The sequence below is a fragment of the Thamnophis sirtalis genome, unplaced genomic scaffold (genome assembly GCF_051295495.1).
Source record: "Thamnophis sirtalis isolate CommonGarterSnake01/CBP01778 unplaced genomic scaffold, rThaSir2_p1.2 scaffold_13, whole genome shotgun sequence".
Taxonomy (NCBI): Eukaryota; Metazoa; Chordata; class Lepidosauria; order Squamata; family Natricidae; genus Thamnophis; species Thamnophis sirtalis.
Genome location: NW_028261393.1, coordinates 7,411,719 through 7,435,539, shown reverse-complemented (window position 1 = coordinate 7,435,539; position 23,821 = coordinate 7,411,719). Strand labels below are relative to the sequence as shown.

The 23,821-nt window shown below is 44.8% G+C and overlaps 1 protein-coding gene across 2 annotated transcripts; it reads right to left on the bottom strand.

The window, feature by feature from the left end:
* Positions 1-640: 640 nt before the first annotated feature.
* On the bottom strand, positions 641-18,200 carry LOC148042960 (phospholipase A2 inhibitor and Ly6/PLAUR domain-containing protein-like). 2 transcript variants are annotated; one of them, XM_087727458.1, is made up of 7 exons: positions 17,942-18,200; positions 12,366-12,472; positions 10,976-11,095; positions 9,794-9,910; positions 5,146-5,298; positions 3,508-3,645; positions 641-1,365 (listed from the first exon to the last, which is right to left on the bottom strand). In XM_087727458.1, exons 2-7 carry the CDS (start codon positions 12,445-12,447, stop codon positions 1,184-1,186), a joined length of 792 nt encoding a protein of 263 aa, XP_087583584.1. In that variant the 5' UTR covers positions 12,448-12,472; positions 17,942-18,200; the 3' UTR covers positions 641-1,183. The 2 variants fall into 2 exon arrangements, with proteins under 2 accessions (XP_087583584.1, XP_087583585.1); XM_087727459.1 differs by lacking the exon at positions 10,976-11,095 and having other exon boundaries at positions 17,942-18,197.
* Between the last annotated feature and the right edge of the window lie 5,621 nt (positions 18,201-23,821).

Genomic DNA, 23,821 nt, shown 5'->3' with positions numbered 1-23,821 from the left:
GTCCCATCCTCTGAGACAAAATCCTAAAGTCTATCACATTGGATGGTTGGTTTGATAGTGATAGCAATAGCATTTAAACTTATACTATGTTTCCCTGAAAATAAGTCAGGGACTTATTGTCTTTTGGCCCCTGAAATAAGCACTTGGCCTTATTTTTGGGGAGGTCTTATTATTTTTGAGGTGTAGGAGACGACGAGCGTGGTCACCTCATGGCTGCTGCTGTGTTGCAATATTTTCTGGGGAGGGCTTATTTTCGTGCATGCGCTTAAAAGCTCGATTGGGCTTATTATCCGGGGAGGTCTTATTTTCAGGAAAACAGGCGATACCACTTCACAGTGCTTTTACAGCCCTCTCTAAGCGGTTTACAGAGTCAGCATATTAGCAATAGCAGCAATAGCAGTAGACTTATATACCGCTTCATAGGCCTTTCAGGCCTCTCTAAGCGGTTTACAGAGAGTCAGCATATTGCCCCCAACAATCTGGGTCCTCATTTTACCCACCTCGGAATGATGGAAGGCTGAGTCAACCCTGAGCCGGTGAGATTTGAACCACTGACCTGCTGATCTAGCAGTAGCCTGCAGTGCTGCATTTAACCACTGCGCCACCTTGGCTCTTAGTTTACAGAGTCAGCGTATTAGCAATAGCAGCAATAGCAGTAGACTTATATACCGCTTCATAGGCCTTTCAGGCCTCTCTAAGCGGTTTACAGAGAGTCAGCATATTGCCCCTAACAATCTGGGTCCTCATTTTACGGACCTCGGAAGGATAGAAGAAGGCTGAGTCAACCTTCAGCCTGGTGAGATTCGATCTGCCAAACTGCAGAAAGCCGGTGATCAGCAGAAGTAGGCTGCAGTACTGCACTCTAAGCACTGCGCCACCGCGGCTCTTCTTGATGGCCGTGGATGGCCACTCTACCTTCCACATGTCCATTCAGTGCAGGCATTTTCCAGGAGAAATTTTGTTTCATGACTTAGCAAGGCTGTTCCTCGTTGGTTAAAAAGAAGGTCCAAATTCAAAGTCCCAGGATTTCCTCTGGAGACTTTGTCCTGGTCAGTAAGTGAGAAAACGGAATGAGCGGACTCAACCATCTGTCTTGGTGAAATGCCACTTCCATGGTCTATGTTCTTCCTTCTGAGAAGGCGAATCAAAGAACCTTTAATGGCTGCTACTTCCAAGAGGGGCATCACAAGAAGACCTTCATCAGCAGGTGTGCAGCAAGAGAGAGAAAGAGACATCCTGTCAGCCGGGACACCTGGTTGGCCGGCCAGCAATCGAAAGTATCTGTATCAAACAAGTTCACTAATCCAGAGTATAAAAATTCGCAGGCGGACTCCGTTGTGCAACCTTTCAGAGTGATGTTGTTTTCTAAATAGGACAAACGAGAGGGAAAGTCACACAGAGCCTGTCGGTGATGACCTCAGAAGTCCACGCAACCACTTAGTGGCTGCCTAACACAACACACTAATCTTTCAACTTGTTTAACAAAGTCCCAGTATTATATTCAGTAAACAGATGAATATAAACCATATCATAGTGCAGGGGTGTCCAACTTGCATTGTCACAGCAGCGTCACCTGATGTATCGTGACTCCCCCCCCCTTTGCTAAACTGGGTGTGGATGTGGCCAGCGTGTGACACATCCGGCCCGCGAATTTGACAGCCCTGTCATAATGTAATATGATGGTTTGGTATAGATCAGTGGTTCCCAAACTTGGCAACTTTAAGACTTGTGGACTTCAACTCCCAGAATTCTCCAGCCAGCTGGAGAATTCTGGGAGTTGAAGTCCACAAGTCTTAAAGTTGCCAAGTTTGGGAACCACTGGTATAGATAATAGAATAAGAGAGTTGGAAGTTTGGAGGTCTTCTAGTCCAACCTTCCGCTTAAGAAAGAGACCCTACATCAGGGGTGGGTTTCAACCAGTCCGTGGCGGTCCGCGTGGACTGGTTGGTCAGTGAACCCGGAAGTAAGTAACTTCTGGGAACGCCAAAGGGCCCACCCACCTGCCCTCGGTCCTTATTGGTCTTTAAAGGCTTCTGCGCTTCCATACAGGCGCATGGCACATACAGCAGCTGCATGATTCTCCGCAAGCAGCTGGAGCATCATGCAGGTGCTAAGACGCATGCGTGAACTGTGCGCATGCATGAGGACGCCGCCGGCCCCGTTCCAACCATACTGGAAGGGAATTAGCAACCCACCACTGCCGTACATGATTCTGGGCAAATGGTTGTCCAATCTCTTCTTAAAACCTCCACAACTTCTGAAACGTTCATGTTGTTCCACTGATTGTTCTCACTGACAGGAAAATTCTCCTTAATTCTAGGTTAGATCTCTCTCCAATAAGCTTCCATGCATTACTTTTTATTCTGCCTTCAGGTGCTTTGGAAAATACCCCCCCCCCTTCCTTTCTGTAACCGCCATTTAAATATTGGAATACTGCTATCGTGTCAACCCCCTAATCTTTCTCTTCATTAGACTACACATATCCAATCCCCCCACCCCCATTGTATGGGTGAAGATCCCACCTAAGCCACATACACTCACAGAGAAACCTAGCCAAGGTTAACAGATTAGCAGAGTTGGAAGGGACCTTGTAGGTCATCTAGTCCAACCCCCTGCCCAAGCAGACCCTACACCATTTCTGACAGATGGCAGTTCAGTCTCATCTTGAAAGCCTCCAGTGATGAAGCTCCCAAAACTTCCAAAGGCAACTTCTGTTCCATTGGTTGATTGTTCTCATTGTCAGAAAAATTCTCCTTAATTTCTAGGTTGAATCTCGGTCCAGTCATATTTCTAAAATGATATTCTTGAAGACAGAAGAGCTCTTTTAAACATATTTTGGGGGGGAGAAGGAAGTACACAGTTAATCCCATGGTGTTGTTGGAAAAAACATAGACAATGTTTTGGGGTATTTCCTCTTCCCTGGTCCTTCTCTTCACTAGACTAGCCAGGCCCAGTTCCTGCAAACGTTCATCCTATGTTTTAGCCTCCAGTCTCCCTAATCATCCTGGTTGCTCTTCTCTGCACTCTTTCTAGAGTCAGAGTTACAGTGTGGTGACCAAAACTGGATGCAGTACTCTCAGTGTGGCTTTACTAAGGTTTTATATAGCATGATGGTGTCTGAACTTCTGTTCCATGGCTTGATTGCTCTCACTGTCAAAAAAATGTCACCTTATTTCCAGGCTGAACCTCTCCTGGTTCGGTTTCCATCTATGATTCATTATCTGGCCTTCAGGTGCTTTGGAAAATAGCTTGACCCCTTCCTCTCTGTGGCAGCCCCTCAAATATTGGAACACTGTTATCATGTCTCCCCTGGTCCTTCTCTTCACTAGACTAGCCATGCCCAATTCATCGTATGTATATTTAGCCTCCAGTCCCCTAATCATCTTGGTTGCTCTTCTCTGCACTCTTTCTAGAGTCTCCACCTCTTTTTTATAGTGGGATGACCAACGCAGTCAATATGTTTTAAGGCGAAGTGTGAACGTATTCATAATATAACCTCAGAATTACCAGAATATGTTTGTCCGAGCAAATCCAGGCAGTAATCTTCATGTCCAGTGCACTTGACCGTCTTCACAGGACATGGCTCAAATTCAGAATAGCAGGCTGGGCAGTATTTCCCATTGGCTATCTTATTTATTGGTGGCCCTGGAAAAAAAAGAGCCCAATTAATTAAATCATAACATTTGAGTTAAAAAACGAACAACCCCCTTGATCATTGGTCCCATTAGTTTTCTAAGCCTCTGTAGGCATTTGTCATCCATAGTTACTCTCAAACCTACTCCTGCATTTTTATGCACAGTCCTTGACTTACAACTATTCATTTAGCGACAGTTCCAAGTTACAATGGTACTGAAGAAAAGTCTTACAACTGGTCCTCATACTTACAACTGATGCAGCATGGCCATGGTCCGACCCACCTCACAGGGTTGTCGTGGTGGGAGAAAGAGAATACTGGACATGTTCACTGCCTTGACTTACTTATATGGTTTCTTTTAATCAAATAAACAAATAAACATTCCCAGCTTGCCTTCAGAAATGGTGGGTGCTTCATCACTTGAAGTTTTTAAGAAGACACTGAACAGTCATTTGCCTGGAATAGTATGGGGGCTGGACTAGAAGATCTCCAAGGTCCCCTTCAGCTTTATTATTCTATTCTATTCTATTCTAATTCCAATTCCAATTCTATTCCAATTTCAATTCCATTCCAATCCAATTCCTATTCTATTCTATTCTATTCTATTCCCATTCCCATTCCAATTCCAATTCCAATTCCAATTCCAATTCTATTCTATTCTATTCCATTCCAATTCTATTCTATTCTATTCCAATTCTATTCTATTCTATTCCATTCCATTCTAATTCTAATTCTAATTCTAATTCTAATTCTAATTCATTCCATTCAATTCTAATTCTAATTCTATTCCATTCCATTCCATTCCGTTCCATTCCATTCCAATTCCAATTCCAATTCCAATTCCAATTCCATTCCATTCCATTCCATTCCATTCCATTCTATTTCTATTTCTATTTCTATTTCTATTTCTATTTCTATTTCTATTTCTATTTCTATTTCTATTTCTATTTCTATTTCTATTCTAGTTCTAGTTCTAGTTCTAGTTCTAGTTCAGGTTCCAGTTCCAGTTCCAATTCTAATTCCATTCTAATTCTAATTCTATTCTATTCCTTCTCAACACTCTTAACGCAGTCTTCAAAGAATCCTGCAAGCCTTTGGATAAAGTTGTTTATCCATCTTGCAAAGGGGGGAAGAACACGGAAACATCTAATTTGCAATTCAAGGATTGTATCAAAGATAGGAAACTGTAGTCCTCCTGATCTGGCATGTCCAATCTCGGCAAGTTTAAGACCGGTGGACTTCAATTTCCCAGATAGGCATGCTGGGGAATTCTGGGAGTTGAAGTCCATAGGTCTTAAAAGTTGCCAAGGTTGTATACCTCTGCTCTCTATCATTCTGCATCACAATACTCAACAGGGCCTCTAGTGGAGAATCGTGGTACGTGAAGTTCTTGGAGGGCATGGCAACTTCCCAAGTCTTTTGAGATGACATCAGTGGAGGTTTGGAGTGCCAATCATTTCTGACATTGTTGGGTGGTGATCACTGGCAGAGGAAAAGAAGAAGAGACCTACATAGAAGAGAATCTTCTCTGCAGTCTTCTCCTGAGCAACAGAGGGTCCTTTTCCTGAAGAATTCTCCTTGTCCCAAGGTCACCAAAATAGATCCAGAGGTGCAGTTCTTTGAAAAGTAGCAGCCCTTTGCTATAGTTGACATGTTTTTTCCTCCTGCCAAGAGAGAAGATTTCATATTTGGTGAGGTTTAGGTCTTCACCCAGCCTAGCAGTGCACAAAGATAGCTTTTGTGGGACTCCTTTTGAGACTAAGGATCTCAAAGCTGTAGTGGGGTTCTTGCTTAGCCTCAAGAAGCACCCAACTCAATGGCTTGCATCTCCGAGCCTAATATCTTGGAGAGTTACCTCTAGGTGAACTGGCAAAGGAACTCAAGTGGAAGGAAACTTTCCATGTTTGGATCATGCTTCATTAATTCACAGGCATAAAGAAGCATGTTTGTAGGGGTGGGTTGTGGCTAGTTTTATTACTGGTTCGCAACCCGCAGGCAACGTGCTTGAGCTCTTGCTTCGCTCGAATGCGCTATTCAATGTTAATTAGCAATAGCAGTTAGACTTATATACCGCTTCATAGGGGTTTTCAGGCCTCTCTAAGCGGTTTACAGAGTCAGCATATTGCCCCCAACAACAATCCGGGTCCTCATTTTACCCACCTCGGAAGGATGGAAGGCTGAGTCAACCCTGAGCTGGTGAGATTTGAACAGCCGAACTGCAGAACTGCAGTCAGCTGAAGTAGCCTGCAGTGCTGCATTTAACCACTGCGCCACCTCAGCATAAAGAAGCATGTTTGTTATGACTGTTAATATTTGATATCTAAATCCCACAGTGGTTAAAATTTTCAGCTGGACAGCTGAAGAGACCTGATGAGTGCCACGCGATGGGGTGAGCTCCCGTTCTTGTTCAAGCTCCTTCCCACTTAGCAGTTCGAAAGCGTGCAAATGTCAGCAGATAAGTAGGTGCCACTTCGTTGGGAAAGCAGGCAACAGCCTTCCATGCGCTCTTGGCATATAATCATGCTAGCCACATAACCATGGAAGCGTCTTCGGACAACGCTGGCTCCCTCGGCTAGGAAATGGAGATGAGGGAGATGAACCCTGGCCCCTAAGGATGGGCATGATTGTGGACAGGGGAAATCTGTACCTTTACCCAACGGCTACAGTTCTGATGGGCAACGCTCAAATCAATAAAATGTATCATAGAAAAGATTGTCTCAATGCAGATAATATAGCAATCTCAACTCGGAGAAAAAAGAGGGTCCTAGCCCAGTGTTTTTCAATCTTTTTTGTGCAAAGGCACACTTTTTTCATGAAAAAAATCACGAGGCACACCACCATTAGAAAATGTTAAAAATTTTAACTCTGTGCCTATATTGACTATATATAAAGTAATTTCCCACGGCACACCTTACACTATGTCACGGCACACTAGTGTGCCGCGGCACAGTGGTTGAAAAACACTGTCCTAGCCCAAAGGTTTTCAATGTACTTATTGCACTTTTTACACTGCAGATAGATAGATAGATAGATAGATAGATAGATAGAGAGAGAGAGAGAGAGAGAGAGAGAGAGAGAGAGAGAGAGAGAGAGAGAGAGAGAGATGATGGATGGATGGATGGATATAAAAGGATAGAGAGATAGGGATGGATGGAGATAGAGGGATAGAGATGGATGGATGGATGGATGGATAGATGGATGGAGATAGAGGGATAGAGAGATAGAGATGGATGGATGGATGGATAGATAGATAAATAGATGGATGGAGACAGAGGGATAGAGAGATGGATGGATGGAGATAGAGGGATAGAGAGATAGAGATGGATGGATGGATAGATGGATGGATGGATGGATGGATGGATGGATGGAGATAGAGGGATAGAGAGATAGAGATGGATGGATGGATAGAATGATAGATAGATAGATAGATAGATAGATAGATAGATAGATAGATAGATAGGTGGGTGGGTGGGTGGGTGGGTGGGTGGGTGGGTGGGTAGGTAGGTAGGTAGGTGTAGAGGGAGAGATAGAGATAGAGGAGTTGTGCAATGGCCTAGAGGTGGCACTCTTGCCTCACAATCAAGAGGCTGTGAGTTTGATTCTATTTCTCTTTCTGGGCACAATGAGAATATCTCTACGGAACAAAACTCACATTGGCGACATTAAACACTCTGCCAGCTCCATTCAGACTCCACCCCATAAGGGATTATGGAGTCGTTAAAACATCATGAAGATACAGCTAGCTAGATATAGATATGAGTGTCTGTGTATAGGTATATATGCTTTGTTTCTCCGAAAATAAGACTGGGTCTTATGTTAATTATTGTTCCAAAAGATGTATTAGGGCTTATTCTCTGATTAGGCCTTATTTGAGGGAAATACGGTACTACCATGTTTTCATGAAAATAAGACAGGGTCTTATTTGCTTTTGACCCCTGAAATAAGCGCTTGGCCTTATTTGCGGGGTGGTCTTATTATTTTTGAGGAGCAGGAGGTGGCGAGTGTGGTCACCTCATGGCTACTGCTCTGTTGCAATATTTTCAGGGAGGGCTTATTTTCAGGGGAGGGCTTATTTCAGCACATGCGCTCAAAAGCCTGATTGGGCTTATTATCCAGGAAGGTCTTATTTTTGGGGAAACGGGGTGAATGCATTTGTGTGGCTGACGAGCATAACTGGGGTTTATTTTTGGAGTAGGGTTTATATTGCGAGTATCTATGGAAAAATCATGCTAGGCTTAGGTCTTATTTTTGGGGAAACATGGTATGAATGCATACAGCACATGTGTATGTGTGTTATGTATATGTATAGGTAAATATATACTTTCTTTTGAGAGCAGGCAACCGAATTTCATTTTTAATGTCTGCCAGTGTGCTCACAGTAAAAAAAGTGACAGAAAAGGTTATCTTAATATTAATGTTCTATTTTTGTTCTTATAACCAAAGAAGGTGTTCTGACCCCCCCTCGTCCCACACCAACACACACTCCGAGCCAAAGATAAGTTATGGCATTTAATTAACAGACAGACAGGTCCTTGGCAGCAAAACGGCACAGACAAGCTTGGGCAGCAATCCAGCACAGATAAGCCATGGCAGCAATCCAGCCTGCCAAACTCACAGTGATGTTCTCCGACATTCGTTCCTGCATTGACTTCTGCAAGAGGGTCGTATGCACAAGCAGTCTTTTTATAGTCTGCAGAGGAGCCTAATGACCACCAGCTGAGTGCAATTACCTCCTGTAACTGCGCAACTGTCCCTTACACCTATTAGCTCTTCGGTGCCGAGCATCCAGGAACAACTCACTGCTGGCGTCCGACTCACTCTCCCTTGTCTCCTCCCCACTGGTCCAAGGCTCAGACGCCTCCTGGTGGCCAACCAGCCTCTCTGCGCCCTGCTCAGAGTTGGAACCCTGTCCAGGGTCCTCCACATCCTCCAGAGCTGACTCATAGGGCCCCTCACTGTCGGACTCTGGTGGCAGCTCCAATGGCTCCTGCTGGGCCACAACACTAGGTATCATCTTAATCTATTGCAAACATGCGTGGCAGGTTGGACTGCAATAAGGACTGGCCCAGAGTTAGCCAGTTAATATGGTCAGGAGAGGAACCAAACTTAATCTGCTAGCCTCAGTTCAACTTCTTAATCTAATCCCACTCAAAAAAACTGGCCTGGAGAGTACAGATATTCCTTGATTTACGACCATTTCTTTAGTGACTATTCAAACTTACAGTGGCATTCTAAAAAGTGACGTACAACCAGATGTTGCCCTTATGACCATCATTCCTCAGAGTCATGTGATCAGAATTTGGTTGCTTTGCAACCAGCATGTGTTTATGACACTTCCAGCATCCTGGGGTCATGTGTTCCCCACTGGTGACCTGCCCAGCCGGCTTCTGACAGCCAAAGTCAGGGGGGGGGAAGCTGGACTCACTTAATGACCATGTGATTCATTTCATCACTGCAGATATTGCCAATCATGGCCCAAAAAAAAGTTGGCAAATCAGGAGCAATTTACTTAACAACCGCTTTGCTTAGCAACAGACACACTGGTCGTAAGTCAAGGACTTCCTGCATTTCCAAGGACAACAATAAAAGATTGTAGGGAGAGAAGATGGACCGAGAGGTCTGCTTTAGGGGTGGGTTGTGGCTGGTTTTATTACTGGTTCGCAACCTGCAGGCAACGTGCTTGAGCTCTTGCTTCGCTCGAATACGCTGTTCAATGTTAATTAGCAATAGCAATAGCAGTTAGACTTATATACCGCTTCATAGGGCTTTCAGCCCTCTCTAAGCAGTTTACGGAGTCAGCATATCGCCCCCACAGTCTGGGTCCTCATTTCACCCACCTCGGAAGGATGGAAGGCTGAGTCAACCCTGAGCCGGTGAGATTTGAACAGCTGAACTGCAGAACTGCAGTCAGCTGAAGTAGCCTGCAGTGCTGCATTTAACCACTGCACCACCTCGGCATGTGCAGAACAATTTACAGTGAACTGCGCACGTGCAGTTACTAAAATCTAAAATGGCGGCAGCCCATCAGTGGCGAGAGAACCAGTTCGCTGCTGGTTCTGCGACCCAGGCCTGAATTTCACAACCAGTTCGGCTGAACCAGCCCGAACCGGGAGCAACCCACCTCTGGTCTGCTTGTCAACTGCTGTCCCTTTCACTCACCTTGGGAGATTTCTGTCAATTCCATGAGGCAGATGTCCTCATCCGATTCACACATCTCTTTCCCAGTTAGACAACTATTTCCCGTGCTAAAACATACTTCACACTCCAGGGGGGCACCTGAAAAAGTGAAACAGCCCATCAACTTTCAGAATAGATATTTCAGCCATGTATCCACGGGGGTCGCTTAAGGACCTGGCGACTACATTCATACCACGTGCCAGTCTGGTGATTTGGTGGGTTTCTTCATGTCTGTGTATGTTAGGCTTAGCCTGTTGGATGAACTCAAGCTGCCAGGTTAAAATTTATGTTTACATGGGTGGTGTCAGTTCAGGAAATGAGTTAACTCATGAATCAGTTGAAGAAGAGCTGGGTTTGACCGTGAGAAATTCAGAAATGTAGAAACTCCAGAGAAGAAAAATACCGTATTTTTCAGAGTATAAGACGCACTGGAGCAGCAATGAGAAAAGCAGGCAAAGCGTGGAAGATCACTTCATTCATTAGCACTTCATTAGGACTGAAAAAAAGCTTCAGAAAAGCTACATTCAGAGTATAAGATGCACACAAATTTTCAGCCTCATTTAGCCTTTGTGTAGGTGTGACGGTGAGTCTTGGCAACTCCTCAGTCTTTTCCCCTGAATGGCAGCTTGCCGGAGCTGACAGGGGGGAAGTGGTCTTATAATAATGCAAAATCCCCATTCCCACCCCACTCCTGGGGGAAGGATACTTCAAAATTCCCACCCAACTCTGGGGCCAGTTAGAGGTGGAATTTGCTGGTTCTCTGAACTACTCAAAATTTCCGCTACCAGTTCTCCAGAACCTGCTGAATTTCACCTCTTCCACTAGGACAAGATGATTCCTCAGATATCCTGGACCCCAGAGGTGGTATTCTGCCAGTTAGCCCCGGTTCAGGCAAACCAGTAGCGGTGGCAGCGGCAGGAGGCTCTGCCCACCCACCCAGACGTCATCATGGACACTCTGCCCATGCACAGAAGATACTGTGCATGCGCAGTAGTGCCCTGCGATCTCTCCCAACTCTGAACCAGTAGTGAAGATAAGAGGATACCATTACTGGTGATCCCACACCATCAAGGGCTTTGTTGGAGCATACCAACACATTAAGGCAACGCGTTGTCCTGCAGAAGTCTTGTTATCCCTGCCCCTAAAATGAGAGTCAGTACTCACCAACAGATGGAAGTATTGTTGGTTCTGCATCCTTGGATTCTCGGGTATGAAATTTCAGCACTGAAGTTGACGTATCAGGAAGATTCTTGTTCCTTGTGCTTTCTTGGGTCTCGACAAAAGCTAATAAACAAGGATTGACTTTAGTGACATCTTTGACCTTCTGAGATTGCAAGCCTGGTCAAGTTTTGGCTATCTGTGAGACATCTAGTCTGCCCAAGAGCCAAGGTGGCGCAGTGGTTAAATGCAGCACTGCAGGCTCCTGCTAGATCAGCAGGTCAGCGGTTCAAATCTCACCGGCTCAGGGTTGACTCAGCCTTCCATCCTTCCGAGGTGGGTAAAATGAGGACCCAGATTGTTGGGGGCAATATGCTGACTCTCTGTAAACCGCTTAGAGAGACCCGAAAGGCCTATGAAGCGGTATATAAGTCTACTGCTATTGCTATTGCTATTGCCCTTCCTGGTCATCTCTAACAAAAGATGGAGTTGGAGACAGACATTGCGCTGGGGTTGAAAGTAGCTTGGCTCTCCTCTTTCATTTGCTATCTGCTCTCTTCTTGGATGGGATGCTGCCTGGATAAGCATCCCATGTAAGACTGGGGAGGTCTTCCCATAACTGGTTTTGCTCCAGTTAGGGAGACAATCCCACCTTCCCTTCCCCAAAGTATCTTTTGTTAGGTCCATGAGTCACTATGTTCACTACTACCAATTTGTATTAGTGAGCATCAGTGGTGGGATTCAAATGATTTTACTACTGGTTCTGTGGGCGTAGCTTGGTGGGCATGGCAGGGGAAGGATACTGTAAAATCTCCATTCCTTCCCCACTCCAGGGGAAGGTTACTGCAAAATCCCCATTTCCTCCCAATCAGCTGGGACTCGGGAGGCAGAGAATACATGCGGGCGTGGCCAGCCAGAGGTGCCATTTGCCGGTTCTCCGAACTACTCAAAATTTCCGCTACCGGTTCTCCAGAACTGGTCAGAACCTGCTGAATACCACCTCTGGTGAGCATAGTGTCTAGTGGACCTAACAACTGTATCGTTTAGCAACAGAAATTTTGGCCTTGATGATGGGTGTTAAGTCGAGAAATACCTATCCTGGAATCTTGCAAAACCACCTGGGTTTTCCCTTTCCTCCCTCTTACTCCCCAGAGAGTTGTAGGGCGAGCTGCTCTTCTAATCTTCTCCCATTCCCTGGGGCAAAACTCGTGCTACTTCTTCTGTTGTTGTCTAGACAAGTACAGGTATGAGCTAGGTGATCTGGGGAACTCTGGAATGTCCCAAATTAGAGCAGGCGTATCTTGGAGAGGCTTTTCGTGACGTAACTAGAAGGCCTGCCTTCAGAATCTGTCAGACGTTTGCCCAGCTGTTGAGGAACTACCAGATGTTTTCTTACCAGGAGAAAGAAGTAGAGAAATGGAAAATAAACTCAGAAGAACTTCCATGATGAAGAACTTGAGTGATGAAGATGGCAGCATCTTCCTGGAACTGCTTCTCTATGTCCTAAAGAGTAAACATTCACAGGAAAAAATAGACGTTTACAGGTAGTCCTCGATGTACGACCACAGGTGACGTCAACGCATATGCTGCTAAGTGAGAAATTGGTTGAGTGAGTTTTGCCCCATGTTAAGACCTTTCTTGCCGCAGTTGTTAAGCGAATCACTGCAGCGGTAAAGTTAATAACCCGCTTGTTAAGTGAATCCGGCTTCCCCCTTGATTTTGCTGGTCAGCAAAAGGTCGCAAAAGGGGATCACACAATCCCCGGGATGCTGCAACCGTCGTAAATACGAGACAATTGCCAAGAGTCTGAATTTTGACCACGGACCATGGGGAACGCTGCAACGGCTAATGCTTTTTTTTGGGGGGGGCACTAAATGAACTGTTGCAAGTCATGGAGTACCTGTTTTCTCTTTGGGAAAGCAATATTTGGCAGAAAATATTTTGCTTTTAGTTTCTTCTTTTGGGGAGAGGAGGGGGGCAGGTGGGGTATTTTAAAAAAATCCTTCCAGAAAAAGGACAGCCTTTTGCAAATCTTTTTTCCCAGTTTCTTCACTGCTTCTGAGTGGGGCATGGTATTCTCCCCTCATTGCGACTGTGGGGGTCCCACATCAAACTGTAGATCACATCATGACTGACTTGTAAGGTGAGAATAGATACCGGTCTAATGCCTGATATTTGTTTAACATAAACGACATTGCACTTCAATGGTTAAATTGCTTTGATGTTGGTATTTCAACATAGATCTTTTAAAACATTTATAATTCACTGTGTTCTACCAATCAAGATGATATTATGTATGTATGTGTATGTATGTATGTGTATATATGTGTATGTATGTGTATGTGTGTGTTTGTGCGTATGTATATGTATGTATGTATGCATGCATACACATACATAATTTCATCTCTCCCTATATATGTTCATTCACTGTATTATATGATAGATAAATTGTATTATATGATAGATAGATAGATAGATAGATAGATAGATAGATAGATAGATAGATAGATAGATAGATAGATAGATAGATAGATAGATAGATAGATAAATTCAAATACTTTGGCCACCTTAGAATACTGCATTCAGTTTTGGTTGCCACGATGTAAAAAAGAGGTGGAGACTCTAGAAAGAGTGCAGAGAAGAGCAACAAAGAGGATTAGGGGACTGGAGACTAAAACATATGAAGAACGGTTGCAGGAACTGGGTATGTCTAGTTTAGGTTTTAGGTTTAGTTTTATTAGATTTATATGAAAATAAGGTTTAATGAAAATAAGGACTAAGGGAGACATGATAGCAGTGTTCCAATATCTCAGGGGCTGCCACAAAGAAGAGGGAGTCAAACTATTCTCCAAGGCACCTGAGGGCAGAACAAGAAGCAATGGGTGGAAACTAATCAAGGAGAGAAGGAACTTAGAATTGAGGAAAAACTTCCTGACAGTTAGAACAATTAATCAGTGGAACAACTTGCCTCCAGAGGTTGTGAATGCCCCAACACTGGAAGTTCTTAAGAAGGTGTTGGATAACCATTTGTCTGAAGTGGTGTAGGGTTTTCTGCCTAGGCAGGGGGTTGGACTAGAAGACCTCCAAGGTCCCTTCCAACTCTGTTATTCAATGTATTCTACCTAATGAGAAGGAAGGACTCCAGAAAGAAGAAGGGGACGACAGAGAAGGAAGTGGCTGGATGGAGTCACCGAAGCAGGAGGCGTGAGCTTAAATGGACACCAGAGGATGGTAGAGGACAGGAAGGCCTGGAGGAACATTGCCCATGAGTTGGAAAGGGTTGCAAACAACTTCACAACTAACAACAAACAAACAAACAAATGAACAACTGCTTACTTTGTGGCAACTACCACCTTTTTCAAAATTTACCACTATTATATCTCAACCGGTTTTCCGGATAGAAAGAAATACATGACACCAAATTTCTCCCAGGGCTAGGAGTTGAAAAAAAGAGATTATTCAAGTTTCTTGGGAGTTGCCCTAGGAAGCCCTGATCTCCCAGCTTTTGAAGTTTTAAACCTGATTCATTTCTACTTGGAAGTGTTAACTTGTTTTTCTACTTTGCTTTTAAGTCACGGTTTTAGTCCCGTACAGGACTAAACTTATAACCGTTTGTTTACTGGTCATTCAAAATTTACAACAGCACTGAAAAAAAATGACTTATGACTGTTTTTCACGCTTAACAACCATTGCAGCTTCCCCGTGGTTACGTGATCGAAATTCGGCCGCTTTGCAACTGACTCCTATTTATGACGGTTGCAGTGATCCCCTTTTGCGACCTTCTGACAAGCAAAGTCAACTGGGAAGCAGGATTCGCTTGGTAACTGTGTTACTGACGTAGCAACATTAGCGGTTCGCTTAACAACTGGGGCAAGAAAGGTTGTAAAATGGGGCAAAATTCACTAAATATCTCGCTTAAGCAGCATACAATTTGGGCTTTCTTACAGTCTTCAGGTGTGCTTAATATGGCTTTATTATGCTCTTGCAAACCGCCCAGGATCACTTAGAGGAGATGGGCGGAGTGGAAAATTTAATAAATGCATAAATAAAATGATTTGTATTTGTATTTATTAATATTTGTATGCCGCCCTTTTCCCTAAGGGGACTCAGGGCGGCTCACAATTCAAGGGGAGGGGGAGACAAACCGAGTTACATATAGGACAATACATCATTAAAAGCACAACATTCATACTATTCGGGTATGGTGAAGGTCTTTAGCCCCAGGCCTGTTGGGACAGCCAGGTTTTAAGTGCTATGCGGAAGGTCTGGAGGGTGGTGATGGTACGAATCTCCACGGGGAGTTCGTTCCATAGGGTCGGAACTGCCACAGAGAAGGCTCTCCTCCACGTGGTTGCCAGTCGACATTGACTGGCTGATGGGACTCGAAGGAGGCCTAACCTGTGGGATCTAATTGGTCGAGTGGAGGTAATTGGCAGTAGACGATCTCTCAAGTACCCAGATCCAATACCATGAAGGGCTTTATAGGTGACAACTAGCACCTTGAAGCGTATCCAAAGACCAATAGGCAGCCAGTGCAGCTCGTGGAGGATAGGTGTTATGTGGGTGAAACGAGGTGCACCCACAATCGCTCGCGCGGCCGCATTCTGGACTAGCTGAAGTCGCCGAATGCTCTTCAAGGGCAGCCCCATGTAGAGCACATTGCAGTATTCCAGCCTGGAGGTCACAAGGGCACGAGTGACTGTTGTGAGAGCCTCCCAGTTCAGGTAGGGTGCACCAGGCGAACCTGGGCAAATGCCCCCCTGGTCACAGCTGACAAATGGTGTTCAAAAGTCAGGTGTGGGTCCAGGAGGACTCCCAAGTTGCGGACCCTGTCTGAGGGGTGTAGTATTTGACCCCCCAGCCTGAGAGATGGAACACTTGGCCAATTAGTGGGAGGGAAGCACAGCAGCCACTCGGTCTTATCCGGATTGAGCACAAGCTTGTTGATGAAGTTTGCACCTCTTTGCTCATCAAGTCTTCCTTTGAAACTGCCACTTTTAGGGATTAAAGAAACAGCACTGGTGTATGGGCCACTACTGTTACACACACTACACCTAGGATTGTTCTGGAGATGATGTGCATCGCTGTGTGTGTGTATATTCAGATTTGTCCGTGCTCCACAAACTACAATATTTTTGTAGATGAAATCATGAATCCTGCGGAGAAGAGAATTTCCATGAAATTCTCCAGAGAGACAGTAGTCATTTTGTCACGTCAATCAGAATAGAGCTGAAAGGGATCTTGGAGGTCTTCTAGTCCAACCCCCTGCCTAGGCAGGAAACACATTTCAGACAAATGGATATCCAACATCTTCTTAGAAACTTCCAGTGTTGGAGCATTTACAACTTTTGTAGGCAAGCTGTTCCACTGATTAATTGTTCTAACTCTCAGGAATTTTTTCCTCACTTCTAAGTTGATTCTCTCCTTGATTAGTTTCCATCCATTGCTTCTTGTCCTGCCTTTAGGTGTTTTGGAAAATAAATTGACAACCCCCACCCCCCAACTTCTTTGTGAAATCCCATCAAATACTGGAATACTGCTATCATGTCCCTCCTAGTCCTTCTTTTCACAAGACTGGACATCTTTCAACGCTGCACCTGGGTGGTTTTGGGTATATGAATGTCCTCTCTTTATAGAGCATTCTGGTGGACCCCGCTCTCCTGCTTAGAGATGGCACCAGGAGAAAGAAGTTGGCAAAAGTTCCATGCTTATTTTATTTGTCTTTTTTTGATCCATGGCTCAGAAAGGGTGGGCAGCAAGAGAAGCTTGAGAAAGGATCGAAATATAATAATAACCAAGAATAGACAAGAGCTGGAAACTCCAAGAATGACCTCAGCTTAAAAAAAAATGACCTCAGCTTAAAAAAAAAAAATCACCACGTATCTGCAAGACACTACGATCCTCTTCACCAGAACAAGGAACTCAAAAGGGGAAGAAAAAGGTTTGAGAAATCATGACACCCAGCTTTGACATCAGCTAGGATTTGAATATATATGCTATTTTTTTAAAAAAAAAAGCAGTGGGAAATTCTATTTTCTTGCAACTGGGCCAATTCGAGAGCTTCAGGAGCAGGAGGTTCATTGGGAGGGTAAAAACCCCCACCCAGTTCAGGAAGTGGCACAGGGTGAGCCAAAATTCAAACACAGGAAGTCCTCGACTTACAACAGTTCAATTCATGACCATTCCAAGTAACTGGGGGGGGGAAAGTGATCGTTTTTCACATGGCTGTCTCAGCTTCCCCGCGCTCATGTTACTGAACTTGGCAAACGGTTCATATTTACGTCCCGGGGTCTGACGATCTGCTTTTGAGACTTTCTGACAAGCCAAGTCCAGTGTGTGTGTGTGTGTGTGTGTGTGTGTGTGTGTGAGAGAGAGAGAGAGAGAGAGAGAGAGAGAGAGAGAGAGAGAGAGAGAGAGAGAGAGAGAAAGAGAGAGAGAAAGAGAGAGAGAGAGAGAGAGAGAGAGAGAGGGAGAAAGAGAATCCAGAGTCACTGAACAACCATGTTACTAACTTAACAACTGCTGTGATTCACTTAACCACCATTGTAAAACGGAGCAAAATCCACTTAAAATCCAGCTTCACGGCATAAACGATGGGCTCAGCCGTGTTCGTAGCTCGAGGAAGAGAGGTGCATCTTAAACCTGACACCTTCCAGCTCCTGATGCCAGAAATACGTCCCCTCTCTCCCTCCCCAAGCCCCAGATTAACCTGTTCTGAAAACTTTCCAAAAGACAAAATACTTTGTGGTTAGAAACCTAAAGGGGCAACAAGATCAGCTGTGGTCGCTGAGCCTCATCGTTGACGGTTAATGAATCTGGAGGATTACGAGAATCCCACAACTGGCAACGCTATTAAATTCTATTAATATCACAGAATGATATGGAGGAAGGGAGGAGGGGGAATGAATGACACCGTAGTCCAATCAGCAATCCCTGCAAGTCCTTACCGTTTCCCAGCCTTCAAATACATACCTTGTGCCTGCTTTCTCTGTGCTGATCCACCTGTCCCCACGGTCCATTTTACCAGCAAACGCCGAAATCCAGCCGAAAAATAAATAAATAAACCCCTTTGAAAAAACCACAGGATTTCACAAACTCCTCTGCGTTACACCCGGAGCTGGCTGGCTTCTACTCCGTATAGTGTCTCTTTTGCTTTTGCTGTGCCTTTAACAGCAGCTGAAATTCTTGGCAGTCGCTGAAGATGGTTTTGTTTTTTCCCTCCTTCTTTCTTCACATGACTTTTATCAGAGCTAGCAAAGTTTCATCTGTTGCTTTCCTGAGTGACGCCTGCAGATTACACACACACACACACACACACACACACACACACACACACACACACCAAAAGGGAGGCCAATCCTCGCTTTAAAAATAACTCTCGGTGAAGTCAAGTCGCAAAGGGGGGAAATTCCCAAATGGCTAACTGTCAGCACGTTGGACAAGATTGAGGAGACGCTCGGCATCATGATTTGCACAGCTAACCAAGTTGGGTTATTTGAACAGGGGTTTGTTTTTTGGGGGGGGGATGTGGTGGGGGGAGAGAGAATTTGGTTTGTTGCAAATTCTCCAATGCAGCTCGTCTGCCTAGAATCCACACTGTATATCGGACATTAATACAATTCAACGGGTCCAGAGGTATTTCACGGGAAGAGTCCTCCACTCCTCTGCTCACAGTAGAATCCCTTACGCCATCAGGCTCGAAATTTTGGGCTTGGACAACCTGGAAATATACCACCTTCGGTCTGACTTAAGCTTAGGACACAAAATTGCCTGCTACAATGTCCTACCTGTCAACAACTACTTCAGCTTCAACCGCAATAATACACGGGCTCACGATAGATACAAACTCAAAGTAAACTGCTCCAAACTCGATTGCAGAAAATACGACTTCAGCAACAGAGGGGTCAACGCCTGGAATGCTCTACCTGACTCCGTTGTTACATCCTCAAACCCCCCACAGTTTCAACCTTAAACTGTCTACCGTGGACCTCACCCCATTCCTAAGTGGTCTGTAATGGGGGTGGACATAAGCGCACCAGCATGCCAGTGGTAGGTTTCCATTTTTTTACTACCATTTTGCTTGTATGAGCACACGCCCAATGCTTCTGCGTATGCGCAGAAGCGTCCGGGAGGGTGGACGGAGCCTATGACCACCACTACTACTGGTTTGCCTGATCTGGGTTGAAACGGGAGCCACCCACCTCTGCAGCGTGTCTACCGTCCCTGTCCTACTGCTCCCATTTATTGTACTCGTTTCTTTTGCATGGACGTATACCTGCTTATACTTACATGTTTATATTTTACGCTGATAGTTATACTTGTTTTCTCATACATGCTTGACAACAAAATGAATAAAAATAAAATAAATGCAGGGTAGACAGTTAGGCTACGGTTCAAAGGCGTTGTGGAAAGCCAGAGAAAGAGCTAACTCAAAAGATGGGGAGTCCTATTTGTCTTCCGGTTCTCTAAATAGCCTATGAGAATGGCCTCGAAAGGGGAACTCTCCCTAGCTCTTTGGAAGGGAAAGGCAGGGGGAGGGGAGAAGTGCTTTCTAACTTGCAAGTCTCTGTTACGGTAACTTTACAAGAAAGGTAGTGTTGGGATTTTGGTTTGCGTTTCCTCTCTGGGTTACTTTGCAGTGGTTAGAACAACCAATGATGGTTTGCCAGCATTGTAGGCGGACTCTGCATTCCGCAGCCAGGAGTTCGATCCTGACCAGCTCAGCCTTCCATCTTTCCAAAGTCGGTAAAATGTGGACCCAGATGGTTGGGGACGATATGCCGACATACGTAAACCTCCCGGAGAGGAGTGCCTGGGGGTGCCTGACCCTGGGGCCACAGCCCACTACTAGGTCGTGGCTCATTCGGAACTGGGCCGTGCAAGCTGGAATGGAACATGGAACCATCCCCGCTTCCCCCAATACCCCCCACCAGTCCGACAATTTGGGGACCACTGTTGTAAGGGGAAGAGAGGCTGGCTTCCTAGCTAGCTGTGCAGAACCATTCCCCATCTAGCGGTCTCTACTGGTCTGGCATTGCACTGGGACAGGGGTGTCAAACTCGATTTCATTGAGGGCCGTATCAGGGTTGTGTTTGACCTCAGGGGTGGGGCAAGGGGGCACTCATGTTGTGGGCACCTCTGGTGGGCCGAGTGCTCTGCCAGCAAAAAAACGGGCTCCCAAACTCCGTTTTCAGCTGCAATGGCCTCTTGCAACCTTCTGCATGCAGAAACAGAGGTCGGGATGGGGGCGGGCTGCAGGCAGCCCTCCTGAACTCCATTTTCACTGTGCAGAGGCACCGTGGGCCATTCCTTCTCTGTTTCCAGGGTGGCCCCACAACAGAGGTGGGTTCCTACCAGTTCAGACCAGTTCAGAAAACTAGGTAGTTACTCGGCTGTACATGCACCCTAACCAGTTCTATTTTTGGAGGGGGGGGATCTTGATTTTTTGTTCTGCCCATGCGCAGAACAATCTTCATTGAACAAATGTAATTTTTTCCTCCTAATGTTGTGCACATGCACAGACCTTTTTAGGTGCAAATGCACATCTGGCGTGTGTGTGAGATTAAAGCAAGCGCACACACACAAATATTTTTGCGCACCAGACCAGTAGTAATGCCGGCAGCAACCCATCCCTGCCTCGCGGGTCATATCTAACCATCCTGTGGGCCGGATTCGGGCCCCCAGGACTTGAGTTTGACACCCCTGCTCTGGGACCAAAGAGAACCTGGGCTAAAAGAACAAAGCTCAAAGCCTTTATTGTCACAGTACATCACATATACAACAAAATTGGTTAGGCAGACAATGCATCTGGATTTCAGAACTAGCAGGGTCTGTTTCTGGGTCCCCGAAACCAGTTAGGAAGTACCACTCTTGGCAGATGTGTGCCCATCCTCTGACTTCACTCTCTGTTTCCTGAAACTGAGGTTTTGGTTAGCGGTGGTTGTTTTTGCCTTGGGTGGGGAAAGCAGCCTTTCTCAACCGCGGAAACTTTCAAGATGTTGAGAAACCCTGCTCTAAAGCCTAATTAAGTTTCTTTTCTTCCGTGGAGTCCTGTCTGGTTCCTGCAGGTTCTTGGCAAGATCTCTCAGAAGTGGCTTGCCACTGCCTCCTCCCTAAACCCAAATCAATCACCCAGCTGGCTTTCGTGCCCCGGGCGGGACAAGAACTCGCGGTGTTTCAGTTTCTAGCCTGGTGCCTTCATCCCTAGACCAAACTGGCTTTGAATTGGGCCTCTCTTACCAAGTTCCGTAAAACCTGCTCCAGAAAGAGGACGTGGTTTTTGTATCACCTTTAAAGACCGATGGATTTTTTTATTTTTTATTTTTGCAAAGGGGTTCACCGCAAAACACCTCCCATGTTCAAAGCAACAGTGGAAAAGTCATGTGAAGTTGAACACCACGGGGAGAATCTAAGGGCGCCTTGAAGAACAGGCATAATGCATTCGGTGGTAAGGTGGCACAAAACTCTTGTCTTGTATCGGCTACAAGAGGGAAAGACAATTTCCCTTCCTGGAATTGGTTGGATGGAATCCCGTAAGAGGTGCCTAATTAAGAATGATAAAGGCCAGCTGTGTTTTCAAGAAGGGAGGGGAAAAAAACAGATTAAAATAAAAGCGCAAAGCTAAAAGGCAGAATCAATCAGCCAAAGTAAAAAAAAACAAAAAAACAACCATGCATTTGACTTAAAACACTATGATTGATACGAGACATGGTCAGTGGTGGGTTTCTACTGGTTCAGCTCGGTTCAGCCCAGTGGTGGGATTCAGCCAGTTTGCACCTATTCGGGAGAACTGGTTCTTAATTTTCTAAGAGGTTCAGAGAACCAGTTGTTGGAAGAAATCTTCTTTTGGTTTTTTTCCGCTTTCCAGGGCTAATCCTGTAAGGAAGGCAGGAAGGAAACATTCTGGCGTTGTTTCTAGCCTAATCTTTATTGCCCTGCTTACAGAAATTGCCTCTCTGGTTAACCCTCATTACATTGTAACGGCTAAGGTGAAGTGCCCATCAACCTGAGTGATGTTGAATTGGCCACGCCCATGCGGTCACATGACCACTAAGCACCGCCTACCCACCTGGTCATTAGGACAGAGAACCGGTTGGTAAATTATTTGAATCCCACCACTGGTTCAGCCGAACCAATAGTGGTATGATGGGAACCAGCAGTGACCCAGGCCTGCCACACCCCAGAACCGGTTCTCCGGTCTTTGCCATCACTGCCGCCATCTTGTTTTTGAGTTCTGCACATGCACAGAACAATTTTAATTGAACTGTGCATGTACATGCAGCACGCATCCACCGTGTACATGCGCATGAGTGAAGCATTTGCACGAGCAAACTGGCAGTTAAGCCGACCAGATCCCACCCCTGGATATGATGCTATGCTATGCTATGCTATGCTATGCTATGCTATGCTATGCTATGCTTTGCTATGGCATGCTATGCTATGCTTTCCTATGCTATGATTTGCTATGCTTTGCTATGCTATGCTTTCCTATGCTTTGCTATGCTATGCTATGCTATGCTTTCCTATGCTATGCTATGCTATGCTTTGCTATGCTATGCTATGCTATGCTTTGCTATGCTATGCTTTCCTATGCTATGCTATGCTTTGCTATGGCATGCTATGCTATGCTTTCCTATGCTATGCTTTGCTATGCTTTGCTATGCTTTGCTATGCTTTGCTATGCTTTGCTATGCTTTGCTATGCTATGCTATGCTTTCCTATGCTATGCTATGCTATGCTTTGCTATGGCATGCTATGCTATGCTTTCCTATGCTATGCTTTGCTATGCTATGCTATGCTATGCTATGCTTTCCTATGCTATGCTTTGCTATGCTTTGCTATGCTATGCTATGCTATGCTATGCTATGCTATGCTTTGCTATGCTATGCTATGCTATGCTATGCTTTGCTATGCTATGCTATGCTATGCTTTGCTATGGCATGCTATGCTATGCTTTCCTATGCTATGCTTTGCTATGCTTTGCTATGCTTTGCTATGCTTTGCTATGCTTTGCTATGCTTTGCTATGTTTTGCTATGCTTTCCTATGCTATGCTATGCTATGCTATGCTTTGCTATGCTATGCTTTCCTATGCTATGCTATGCTTTGCTATGCTATGCTTTCCTATGCTATGCTATGCTATGCTATGATGTTGTTTGCTTATTCACGTCACAAGCATCACGATTAAAATAAGGCATACAGCCATTTGTACCAATTGTTCCAAATTTCATAATATTCCGACTCTTCTTTATCTTTTAATTTCAGTGTTGATTTGTCCATCTCTGCACAATCCAAAGTTTTTTTAATCATTAATTCATCCGAGGGGGGTATTATTTTGTTTCCAGCATTGGGCAAAACAAGGATAAAATTAATTAAGCCAAAAAAACAATATATATACATATATTTAGAACTGTGTATAAAGGTGTGTAAATATAGAAGCGAAATATTATATACATGTACAGGTATGATGACATAACAAGGTTGATGTAATGACTGTAAGGTGTTGTAGAAGGAAAAAAATAATTTTAAAAATCTGCTAAAAAATAAAATAAAATAAGACATGCTATTAATAAAGGAAAATATTCGTAGCTCAGGGTTGACACGGGGGGGGGGGGGGTCCTTGTTGCATTCTGAATTTGCTTAAGTTAGGTTAGGTGCATTGGATTTATATGCCGCCCTTCTCCCAAGGACTCAGGGCAGCGTACAACATAAAGAAAACAGATATTACAAAAATTAAAAGGGACATTAAATAAAGTATCCCCCCCAAAAAACCCCAATTGATATTTACAATAAAAATTTAAAAATTAAATTAAAATGAACAACCAAATTAATCCTACATTTTATTCTATTCAGG